Here is a 14,020-nt window from a genome sequence, read left to right as displayed (position 1 = left end):
CCAGCACTATCTATCCCCTATACATAATCTAATAGCTCAGCACTATTCATCCCCCTACATATAATCTAATAGCCCTGCACTATTCACCCCCTATGTATAATCTAATAGCCCAGCACTATCAATGTATACATAATCTAATTGCCCATCACTATCCATCCCCCTATACATAATCTAATAGCCCAGCACTATCTATCCCCTATACATAATCTAATAGCCAAGCACTATCTAGACCCTAAACATAATCTAATAACCCAGCACTATCTATCCCCTACACATAATCTAATAGCCCAACAATATATATCCCCGATACATAATCTAATAGCCCAGTACTATCTATCTCCTATACATAATCTAATAGCCCAGCACTATCTATCCCCTATATATAATCTAATAGCCCAGCATATTAATCCCCATATACATAATCTAATAGCCCAGCACTATCTATCCCCCTATGTATTGCCTAATAGCCCAGCACTATCTATCCCCTATTCATAATCTAATAGCCCAGCACTATCTACCCCTATATACATAATCCAATAGCCCAGCACTATTCATCCCCTATACATAATCTAATAGCCCAGCAATATCTATCCCCTATACATAATCTAATAGCCCAGCACTATCTATCCCATATACATAATCTAAAAGCCCAGCATTATTAGCCCAGCACTATTCATAATCTAATAGCCCAGCACTATCCATCCCCCTATACATAATCTAATAGCCTAGCACTATCCATCCGCTATACATAATCTAATAGCCCAGCACTATTCATACCCCTATACATAATCTTATAGCCCAGCACTATTCATCCCCCTATACATAATCTATTAGCCCAGCACTATTCATCCCCTATACATAATCTAATAGCCCAGCACTATTCATCCCCCTATAAATAGTCTAATAGCCCAGCACTATCTATCCCCTATACATAATCTAATAGCCTAGCACTATCCATCCGCTATACATAATCTAATAGCCCAGCACTATTCACCCCTATACATAATCTAATAGCCAAGATACCACTATCCATCCCCTATACATAGTTTTATAGCCCAGCACTATCTATCCCCTATACATAATCTAATAGCACAGCACTATCCATCTCCCTATATAAAATCTAATAGCCCAGCACTATGCATCCCCCTATACATAATCTAATAGCCCATAACTATGTATCCCCTATACATAGTCTAATAGCCCAGCACTATCTATCCCCTATATATAGTCTAATAGCCCAGAACTATCTATCCCCCTATACATAATTTAATAGCCCAGCACTATCCATCCCATATACATAATATAATAGCCCAGCACTATCCATCCCCTATACATAATCTAATAGCCAGCACTATCCATCCCCTATACATAATCTAATAGGCCAGCATTATCTACCAGTAGTAAGAAGTGAATACAGCGCCAACAAGAGGCCAAGGGATAAATATACTCACAGAGAGATAAAAGAAGATTATTTAATGAACCATGTTAAAAAGCATCAGTAATAAAAGACTATATATAAAAAATGTAAAAAGCACATATAAATAAAATTACAAATACAGGAATATCTTACAGAAGCGGCTCAAAGGGCCAAAGCTGATAATTACAATAAAATAAAAACAGAGGTAATAACAGGTGATCAGTGTGAGTGGTACACCAGAATAAGAGTGTATACTGATAAAACAGAATTAGCCTAAGTACAACTGTAGCAAGTGCATCAAGCAAAAAAATAATAAACAATAATACAAACAATAGTGTTCAAAATTAGTGTTAGAAAAATAGTGTTCCAAAAAATAGAAAAATGCACTGCAGTGTAAAAAATAAAGGGGGGTAGCAAAATAATTGTATAGATACAATCAAATAGTGAGTGAGTGCAAATGGATATAAAAATGCTAGCTACTTAATCCAGTGAGGTTAAGATATAATTAAATAAAATACACAATATGCAATAACATAAAAAATAAAATGCACAATATGCAATAACATAAAAAATAAAAAATAAAATATAAAATATAATCCAAAAAAGTGTTCAAAAAGTTGATCAACAAATGTTAGTGATGAACAAAAATAAGTCAATCAAAACTAAAAAATGGAAAAAATGGGTGATGAAAAGCAAGGTGAAAGTGAGGAAATTGATTCCTTCCAATGTTAGTTACTTTAACAGATCCAAATTCCTGAGTGTGGTTGCTGAAGTAGCTGATTGGATCCTAGCACCTGTCAGCTGCTCCTATGGTATCCTAAAAAGTGTCCCTGTAAAAAAAAGAAATTCACAACATAGTGTATCCAATATGAGAATGAAGTAAAGATTAAAGTAATGCTTACCAATATGTCAACGCGTTTCTGCCCTCAAAAAAGGGCCTTTCTCAAGACACTTTCTCAAGAGTCTTGAGAAAGGCCCTTTTTTGAGGGCAGAAACGCGTTGACATATTGGTAAGCATTACTTTAATCTTTACTTCATTCTCATATTGGATACACTATGTTGTGAATTTCTTTTTTTTACAGGGACACTTTTTAGGATACCATAGGAGCAGCTGACAGGTGCTAGGATCCAATCAGCTACTTCAGCAACCACACTCAGGAATTTGGATCTGTTAAAGTAACTAACATTGGAAGGAATCAATTTCCTCACTTTCACCTTGCTTTTCATCACCCATTTTTTCCATTTTTTAGTTTTGATTGACTTATTTTTGTTCTTCACTAACATTTGTTGATCAACTTTTTGAACACTTTTTTGGATTATATTTTATATTTTATTTTTTATTTTTTATGTTATTGCATATTGTGTATTTTATTTTTTATGTTATTGCATATTGTGTATTTTATTTAATTATATCTTAACCTCACTGGATTAAGTAGCTAGCATTTTATATCCATTTGCACTCCCTCACTATTTGGTTGTATCTATACAATTATTTTGCTACCCCCCTTTTTTCTTTGCACTGCAGTGCATTTTTCTATTTTTTGGAACACTATTTTTCTAACACTAATTTTGAACACTATTGTTTGTATTATTGTTTATTAGTTTTTTGCTTGATGCACTTGCTACAGTTGTACTTAGGCTAATTCTGTTTTATCAGTATACACTCTTATTCTGGTGTACCACTCACACTGATCACCTGTTATTACCTCTGTTTTTATTGTAATTATCAGCTTTGGCCCTTTGAGCCGCTTCTGTAAGATATTCCTGTATTTGTAATTTTATTTATATGTGCTTTTTACATTTTTTATATATAGTCTTTTATTACTGATGCTTTTTAACATGGTTCATTAAATAATCTTCTTTTATCTCTCTGTGAGTATATTTATCCCTTGGCCTCTTGTTGGCGCTGTATTCACTTCTTACTACTTGTGCATATTTTTTGGAGGTTGGTTAGGATCTCTGTTTGGATACAGCTTGGGGATTACCTTAGCGCTTGTACACACACCCTTTTCCAGCATTATCTACCCCCTATATACTGTATATATCCTAATAGCCCAGCACTATCTATCGCCTATACATAATCTAATAGCCCAGCACTATCCATCCCTTATACATATTCAAATAGGCCAGCACTATCTACCCCTATATATAATCTAATAGCCCAGCACTATCTACCCCTATATATAATCTAATAGCCCAGCACTATCCATCCCCCTATACATAATGTAATAGCCCAGCACTATCCACCCCCTAAATAAAATCTAATAGCCCAGCACTATTTATCCCCCTATACATAATCTAATAGCCCAGCACTATCCATCCCCCTATAATAATCTAATAGGCCAGCACTATCTATCCCCCTATACATATTCTAATAGCCCAGTACTATTCATCCCTTATACATAATCTAATAACCCAGCACTATTCATCCCCCCATATACATTATCTAATAGCCCAGTACTATCCATCCCCCTATACATAATCTAATAGCCAAGCACCCCTATACATAATCTAATAGCCCAGCACTATTTACCCCTATACATAATCTAACAGCATCCATTAATCTCATAGGTTAATTTCTCCAATCCCCTTATTAGCTTTGTGGCCCTTCTCTGAACTTTTTCTAGTTCTGCAATATCTTTTTTTGCGATCGGTCCCCAGAACGGCACTCCATACTCAAGGTGAGGTCTTACCAGGGCTTTATATAGTGACAGAAGTATGCTTTCCTCCCTTAAATCAATGCCTCTTTTAATACATGCTAGTATCTTATTAGCCTTTGAAGCCGCTGCCCTGCATTGTGCACCCATCTTTAGCTTGTTATCTATTACTACGCCCAAATCCCTTTCCTCCTCTGTTTGGCTAAGTCTGATCCCTGGGGGACTCCACTGATTACCTTTGTCCAATCTGAGTATGATCCATTTACTACTACTCGTTGCTCCCTATCTTTTATCCAGTTATTTATCCATGAGCTAACATTTTCAGCTATTCCCAGTCCCTTAATTTTGTGCATTAATCTCTCATGTGGCACTGTATCAAATGCATTGCAAAATCTAAGTATATCACATCAACTGATTCCCCTTTATCTATATTTTTACTTACTTCCTCGTAGAATCTAATTAGATTAGTTTGACATTTTCTATTTCTCCTAAAACCATGCTGATTAGAACTCATAATCTTGTTTACATGAATATGCTCATCAATATAATCCCTTATAATCCCTTCAAATATCTTCCCCACTATTGATGTCAGACTAACTGGTCTATAGCTTCCTGGATCATCCCTGCTTCCCTTTTTGAAGAGTGGCACCACATCAGCTTTACGCCAATCCTGGGGTACCATGCCTGAGGATAATGAGTCTTGAAAAATTAAGAGTAGAGGTTTGTCTATAACAGTGCTAAGTTCCCTTAACACCCTTGGGTGTATTCCATCTGGGCCTGGAGTTTTATTTACCTTAATATTATCCAGTTTTTTTCCTGATATCATCTAAACATAACCCAGTTAATGGTATGGACTGGCATGTTCTATTTTGTTCCAAAGTATCATCCAATGGTTCCTCTCTTGTGTATACTGAAGAAAAAAACTGGTTTAGTACCACAGCCTTCTCCCTGTCATTATTTATCATGCTACCCTCCACGCATTTTAATGTACCTATATTATCCTTCTTAGATTTTTTGCTATCTATGTACTTAAAGAACGTTTTAGGGTTAGACTTAGAATCCTTTGCAATTAATTTTTTATTTTCAATTTTGGCTAATTTGATTGCTTTTTTTGCATGCATTGTTACATTCCTTATAAATATGGTATGTTGAGTCTGTACTATTTTCTTCGAATAATTTAAATGCCCTACTTTTTTTCCAAATTTCTCTTAACACATTTTTATTTATCCACAACGGCTTTGATTTTTTATTTTTATAACCATTTGGTATTTGTTGATATGTATATTTATTTAACAAAGTTTTAAATATTATCCATTTATCCTCTGTATTTTTATTAGAGAATACATTGTCCCAACTTATATTATTTAATGATTTCCTTAAATTGTTGAATTTTGCTTTTTTGAAGTTAAAAGTCTTAGTTAAACCTTTAAGACACTGCATATGAAAAGAGATTTCAAATGTGACCATGTTATGATCACTGTTACCCAAATGTTCTTTGACTTCTATGTTTGATATTATATCTGTATTGTTTGATAGCACTAAATCCAATATAGCTTTACTCCTAGTTGGCTCCTCTATTAATTGTGACAAGAAGTTATCCCTGAGAACATTTAAAAATCTATCCCCCTTATCTGAATTACTAGTTTCATTGGCCCAGTTTATATCAGGGTAGTTAAAATCTCCCATAATTACAGCACTGTTATTAGCAGCCTTGCCTATTTGCATTAGTAGTTGAGTTTCCTCCAGGTCACTAATGTTAGGGGGCTTGTAGCATGTTCCTAGTAATATTTTTTTAGGATTTGTCCCCCCACTCTTTATTTCAACCCACAGGGTCTCTACATTGTCACTTGTATCATAAATATCTTCCCTTATTGTAGGTTTAAGGTTAGGTTTAATATACATGTAGATTCCTTCACCCCTTTTATTATTCCTGTCCCTCCTAAATAAAGTATACCCCTCTAAGTTAACTGCCCAGTCATGTGGATCATCCCACCACGTTTCAGTTATACTGATAACATCATAGACCTCTTCTGCAACTAAGAGCGTCAGCTCACCCATTTTACATGTCATGCTTTTTGCATTTGTTGTCATACATTTAATTTTCATGTGCTTTCTGCTGCTACTTGGTGTGCTTTCCTCTATACTTTCTAATGTGACATTTCTTAAGTCACCCCTTCCTTGAGATATTAAGGGAGTGACATATTCACAGACTGATCTCTCTGTTCTATTGTGTTCTAACTGACCCTCCCCCCCCTTTGCCTAGTTTAAAAGGTTCTCTAAACGTGCTACCAACCTTTCCCCCAACACACCAGCACTGATGTCATTCAGGTGCAATCCATCCTTACTGTACAAATTGTACCCTAATAGTGCTGGCTGGGCTATTAGTATAGGGGGATGAATAGTGCTGGGCTATTAGATTATGTATAGGGATAGATAGTAATGTGCTATTAGATTATGTATAAGGGATAGTGCTGCGATATTAGATTATGCATAGGGGATGGATTGTGCTGGACTATTAGACTATGTATAGGGGGATGAATAATGCTGGGCAATTAAATTATGTATAGGGGGATGGATAGTGCTGGGCTATTAGATTATGTATAGGGGGATGGATAGTGCTGGGCTATTAGATAATGTTTAGGGGGGATGGATAGTGCCAAGGCCGGATTGGCCTACTAGGATACCAGGAGATTTCCCGGTGGGCTGCAGCAGCTGGGGCTGGAAAGCTCCAATTTAAAGGAGAGATTAATGGATGCAATTGGATTATAGGATGCCTAAATAACAATAATCTGGCACTTTTAGTTAATACAAAGTAATATAATTTATGTTGATTTTTTTTGGGGGGAAGGGGTATTCCAGTAACGCCCTTTGAGAAAAATGGAACATGTGCATTTTACTGACTCAACAGAAAATAGGACTGGTCTTCATATTTTTCCAGGGCTGTTTTTTAGTCCCAGCTCGGCCCTGGATAGTGCTGGGTTATTAGATTATGTATAGGGGATGAATAGTACTGGGCTATTAGATTATGTATAGGGGGATAGATAGTGCTGGCCTATTAGATTATGTATAGGGGAATGGATAGCGCTGGGCTATTAGATTATGTATAGGGGGATGAATAGTGCTGGGTTATTAGATTTTATTTAGGGTGTGGATAGTGCTGGGCTATTACATTATGTATAGGGGGATGGATAGTGCTGGGCTATTAGATTTTTATTTAGGGAGTGGATAGTGATGGGCTATTACATTATGTATAGGGGGATGGATAGTGCTGGGCTATTAGATTATGTATAGGGGGATGGATAGTGCTGGGCTATTAGATTATGTTTAGGGGATGCATAGTGCTGGGCTATTAGATTTTACATAGGGGGATGGATAGTGCTGGGCTATTAGATTATGTATAGGGGATAGATAGTGCTGGGCTATTAGACTATTTATAGGGGGATGGATAGTGCTAGCTGGGCTATTAGATTATGTATAGGGGTGAATAGTGCTGGGCTATTAGATTATGTATAGCGGATGGATAGTGCTGGGCTATTAGATTATGTCTAGGGGATAGACAGTGCTGGGCTATTAGACTATGTATAGGGGGATGGATAGTGCTGGGCTGTTAGATTATGTATAGGAGTAAATAGTGCTGGGCTATTAGATTATGTATAGGGGTGCTTGGCTTTTAGATTATGTATAGGGGGGTGGATAGTGCTGGGCTATTAGATAATGTATAAGGGGGATGAATAGTGCTGGGTTATTAGATTATGTATAAGGGATGAATAGTACTGGGCTATTAGAATATGTATAGGGGGATAGATAGTGCTGGCCTATTAGATTATGTATAGGGGGTGGATAGTGCTGGGCTATTAGATTATGTATAGGGGATAAATAGTGCTGGGCTATTAGATTTTATTTAGGGGGTGGATAGTGCTGGGCTATTACATTATGTATAGGGGGATGGATAGTGCTGGGCTATTAGATTATATATAGGGGTAGATAGTGCTGGGCTATTAGATTATATATAGGGGTAGATAGTGCTGGCCTATTTGAATATGTATAAGGGATGGATAGTGCTGGGCTATTAGATTATGTATAGGGGATATATAGTGCTGGGCTATTAGGATATATACAGTATATAGGGGTAGATAATGCTGGCCTATTAGATTATGTATAGGGGATGGATAGTGCTGGCTATTAGATTATTTATAGGGGATGGATAGTGCTGGGCTATTATATTATGTATATGGGATGGATAGTGCTGGGCTATTAAATTATGTATAGGGGGATAGATAGTTCTGGGCTGTTAGACTATATATAGGGGATAGATAGTGCTGGGCTATTAGACTATCCATTAATCTCATATGAGGAGAGGCTAGCCAAACTGGGTCTGTTTTCTTTAGAAAAAAGGTGCTTGAGAGGTGACATGATTACTTTATATAAATATATTCAAGGCCCATATTCAGAGATGGCAGAAGCTCTGTTTATTCCAAGAAAATTGTTTCTGACAAAGAGGTCACAATTTAAGGTTGGAGGAAAGGAGATTTTTTAATCTCCTGCAACGGAAACGTTTTTTCACTGTAAGAGCAATAAAATTGTGGAACTCATTACCAAAGGAGGTAGTGAATGCCAATACCCTAGATACATTTAAAAATAGTCTGGATACATTTCTGTATATAAACAAAATTCATGGATATGCTTGGTAGTATTAAATGAGTCACCTTTTAGTGGGGTTATTTAAGATTAACTGGAGCTTTTTGTAGTATTTTAGATTTGTATAGGTTGAACTCGATGGATTTCAGTCTTTTTTCAACCTTATCTACTATGTTACTATGTTACTATTCATCCCCCTATACATAATCTAATAGTCCAGCACTATCCACCCCCTATGTATAATCTAATAGCCCAGCACTATTCATCCCCCTATACATAATCTAATAGCCCAGCACTATGTATCCCCCTATGTGTAATCTAATAACCCAGCACTATTTATCCCCCTATACATAATTTAATAGCCCAGCACTATCTATCCCCTATACATAATCTAATAGGCCAGCACTATCCATCCCCTATACATAATCTAATAGGCCAACACTATCCATCCCCTATACATAATCTAATAGGCCAGCGCTATCATCCCCTATACATAATCTAATAGGCCAGCACTATCTATCCCTATACATAATCTAATAACCCAGCCCTATCCACCCCTTATATATATTCTAATAGGCCAGCACTATATACTCCTATATATAATATAATAGCCCAGCACTATTCATCCCCCTATACATAATCGTATAGCCCAGCACTATGCATCCCCTATACATAATCTAATAGGCCAGTACTATCTACCCCCTATATATAATCTAATAGCCCAGCACTATCTATCCCCTATACAAAATCTAATAGCCCAGCACTATCCCTCCCCTATACATAAACTAATAGGCCAGCACTATCTACCCCTATACATAATCTATTAGCCTAGCACTATTTATCCCCTATACATAATCTATGAGCTCAGCACTGTTCATCCCCTATACATAATCTAATAGTCCAGCACTATCCATCCCCCTATACATAGGCTAATAGCCCAGCACTATATGAATAGTGAATAGTGCTGGGCTATTAGATTATGTATAGGGGATGAATAGTGCTGGGCTATTAGATTATGTATAAGGGATAGATAGTGCGGGGCTATTAGATTATGTATAGGGGGATGAATAGTGCTGGGCTATTAGATTATGTAAAGGGGTAGATAATGCTGGGCTATTAGACTATGCAAAGGGGGATAGATAGTGCTGGGCTATTAGATTATGTATAGTGGGGCAGATAGTGCTGGGCTATTACATTATGTATAGGGGGATGGATAGTGATGGGCTATTAGATTTTGTATAGGGGGATGGATAGTGCTGGGCTATTAGATTTTATATAAGGGGGTGGATAGTGCTGCGCTATTAGATTATGTATAGGGGATAGATAGTGCTGGGCTAATAGATTAAGTATAGGGGGATAGATAGTGCTGAGCTATTAGATTATATATAGGGGGATGGATAGTGTTGGGCTAGTAGACTATGTATAGGGGATAGATAGTGTTGGGCTATTAAACTATGTATAAGGGATATATAGCGATGGGCTATTAGTTTAGGTATAGGGGGATGCATAGTGCTAGGCGGCTATTCTATTTTATATAGGGGGATGGATACTGGATAGTGCTAGGCTATTAGATTATGTATATGGGATGCATAGTGCTGCGCTATTACATTTTATATAGGGGGATGGATAGTGCTAGGCTATTAGATTATGTATAGGGGATAGATAGTGCTAGGCTATTAGACTATGTATAAGGGGGTGGATAGTGCTGGGTTATTAGATTATGTATAGAGGGTGAATAGTGCTGGGCTATTAGATTATATAGAGGGGGTGGATCGTGCTGGGCTATTAGATTATGTATAGGGGCTAGATAGTGTTGGGCTATTAGACTATGTATAGGGGAATGGATAGTGCTGGGCTATTAGATTATGTACAGGGGTGAATAGTGCTGGGCAATTAGATTATGTATAGAAGGATAGATAGTGCTGGGCTATTAGACTATGTATAAGGGATAGATAGTGCTGTGCTATTAGAGTATGTATAGGGGGATGAATAGTGCTGGGCTATTAGATTATGTATAGGGGGATGAATAGTGCTGGGCTATTAGATCCTCCTATACATAGTCTAATAGCCCAGCATTATCCACCCCTATACATAATTTAATAGCACATCACTATCTATCCCCCTATACATAATCTAATAGCCCAGCACTATCCATCCCCCTATACATAATCTAATAGCTCATCACTATCCATCCACTTATAAATAATCTAATAACCAAGCACTATCCATCCCCATATAAATAATCTAATAGCCCAGTACTATCTATCCCCTATACAAAATGTAATAGCCCAGCACTTTGCATCCCCTATACATAGTCTAATACCCCAGCACTATTCACCCCTATACATAATCTAATAGCCCAGCACTACCCATCCCCCTATACATAATCTAATAGCCCAGCACTATCTATCCCCTAAACATTATCTAATAGCCCAGCACTATCCACCCCCATACATAATCTAATAGCCCAGCACTATCCATCCCCCTTTACATAGTCTAATAGCCCAGCACTATCTATCCCCTATACATTATCTAATAGCCCAGCACTATCCATCCCCTATACATAATCTAAAAGCCCAGCATTATTTATCCCCCTATACATAATCTAATAGCCCAGCACTATCTATCCCCTATACATAGTCTATCCATACTCCTATACATAATTTAATAGCCCAGCACTACCCATCCCCCTATACATAATCTAATAGCATTAGCAGGCCAGATTCTCTGCAGAATGCTGACCTGTTCAAAATAATTTGCTGCAGACTCAACCTTACCAGTTTCATCCCAAAGTGCAAGGTGACCTGTTTTGCTTTCAATGTTACTGTGCCCTCATGTCTCCTGCTTCCTCTGCCAGTGTTAATTGCTTCACATTTACTTGGTATATGTGTTAATGGTAAAATAAAATTACACTCTGTCACCTTGTGACCATAATTCTACTTTAAATCCCATTATCATTGTTTCTTACTGCAGAATGAGTGCACACACAAACCTTATCAAAATCATATCAGATGTTTACATTACAGAGCCTTACACATCCTGAGAGCCAGGGAAAAACATCTCCTAAAATTTTACTAAGTTTTTTTTTATTATTCAACATCATCTATATACAAATGCCCCTTCATTAGTTCTAACAAGTGTGTGTCTGGCTTCTCAGTATTCAGTATCAGTTGGATCCTAAATTACAAATAAAAATTTCACCCATGTCATGTAAAAATGTAACCATGGGTGTCCATCCTCAGGCCCAAAGGCAACTATTCAGCCCTTCATTGGTTTTAATTTGCTTTCATTAACCAGAGTATAGATTATATACATATAAATACAGTGTGTGTGTGTGTGTGTGTGTATAAAACAATATTAATTGTGAGGGGGGTGAAAGTCTTGATGAGTTCCAACATTATTTTGTAGGACTTGACCCCTGCATAAAACAAGTGCATAAACATAATGCTTTGACATGTTAAAATTTAACATCTCACTGCACCTTCTCCTTACTCAGAAATCTTCATCTACATTTGATAAAATAAACTTGTAAAAAGAGTCCGCTGACATGAGTGATACAACGCAACCAAATTAGTCTTCTTTTGTTCCTTCTGATTCTCAAGGTGTTCCCCCTCTTTGGACGTCAGTGCCCCCAGAACACTGGACAAGGAATCATGTTTGCGACTGGCTTCAGTATTGCTGTGACAGCTATAAACTGGATGCCACTTGCATTCCCTTCTCCTGCTTCGATGTGTCAGGTTTGCAGCTGTGTACGATGACTAAAGAGGACTTCACAAATGCAGCAGGAGTGTGTGGTCAGCACCTCTATAGCCTTCTGCAGGATATTCGAACACATGGTATGAACAGTGTATTGATTTTAAAGAAAAATGTTTTATATGTCAGAAAAAAAATTACATAATAGACGGGGTACTACTGACAAAGGTGGAACAGCAGAGGTCCAAAGTGTCAGTAATTCAAAAGGTATTTTAAGAAAGAAAGTTCTGTGTGACTGGGGGTCCTTAGTTCTCCTGATGGATAATAAACCCTAGGAAGCTATGTAATGAGATGAAGGGACTGTCAAGAAAACAAGATAAAGCCACACATGGTTAGACTGTTGGTTAAAACCAGAAAAGTTTATTTAATCAATTTAAACATATAAACAGAATATTATATTAATATTACACATTTTGTGTCTGTTACAGGTTATCAATCATAGGTAGGGACTGTCACTCTTGTGGCTCTGGGTACAACTCTAAGGTAGTGACACAAAGACACACTATATAGGAAGATGGCTACAGAAAGGATTGATTGTCTTGTATGGAGATGAACTCTAGGGTTGCAGAGTCAAATGACTGACACAAGGGCACACTAGATGGGATGAATGCTACAGTAGTGATGGATTGTCTTGTATGGGTAGGAGAGTTACATGACCCATAATGAACACAAGGGCACACTAGATGGGAAGATGACTACAGTAGGGATGGATTGTATTGTATGTAGATTAACTATAGGGTATGAGAGCCAGATGATCCATAACTGACACAAGGGCACACTAGATGGGAAGAATGCTACAATAGTGATGGATTGTCTTGTATGGGTAGGAGAGTCACATGACCCATAACTGAAACAAGGGCACACTAGATGGGAAGATGACTAAAGTAGTGATGGATTGCCTTGTATGGGGAGGAACTCTAGGGTAGGAGAGTAACATGACTCTTAATTGTTACAAGGACACACTAGATGGGAAGATGAATACAGTAGTGATGGGTTAACTTCTATAGAGATTAACTCTAGGGTTTGAAAGTCAGATGACCCATTACTGAGACAAGGGCACACTAGATGGGATGAATGCAACAGTAGGGATGGATTGTCTTGTATGGGTAGGAGAGTCACATGACCCATAACTGAAACAAGGGCACACTAGATGGGAAGATGACTACAGTAGAGATGGATTTGTCTTATATAGAGATGAACTCTAGGGTATTAGAGTCACATGACCCATAACTGACACAAGTGCACACTATATGGAAAAATGACTACAGTAGGGATGGATTGTCTTGTATGGGGATGAACTCTAGGGTATGAGAGTCAGATGACCCATAACTGACACAAGGGCACACTAGATGGGATGAATGCTACAGTAGTGATGGATTGTCTTGTATGGGTAGGAGAGTCACATGGCCTATAACTGAAACAAGGGCACACTAGATGGGAAGAGGACTACAGTAGTGATGGATTGTCTTGTATGGGGAGGAACTCTAGTATAGGAGAGTCACATGACCCTTAATTGACACAAGGTCACAGTACACTAGATGGGAAGTTGACTACA

At 37.5% G+C, this 14,020-nt stretch overlaps 1 protein-coding gene across 1 annotated transcript in view; it reads left to right on the top strand.

The window, feature by feature from the left end:
* ELF5 (E74 like ETS transcription factor 5) overlaps positions 1 to 14,020 on the top strand; it is an 85,684-nt gene that overhangs the window by 48,530 nt on the left and 23,134 nt on the right. The window contains exon 3 of the mRNA XM_053688931.1: positions 12,315 to 12,548. Coding sequence (XP_053544906.1) covers positions 12,315 to 12,548 — 234 coding nt within the window. The remainder of the gene's footprint in view (positions 1 to 12,314; positions 12,549 to 14,020) is intronic.

Source organism: Bombina bombina, chromosome 7 (assembly GCF_027579735.1).
Source record: "Bombina bombina isolate aBomBom1 chromosome 7, aBomBom1.pri, whole genome shotgun sequence".
Lineage (NCBI taxonomy): Eukaryota > Metazoa > Chordata > Amphibia > Anura > Bombinatoridae > Bombina > Bombina bombina.
Note: the sequence above shows the minus strand (reverse complement) of the source record. Positions and strands in the feature narration are given on the sequence as shown.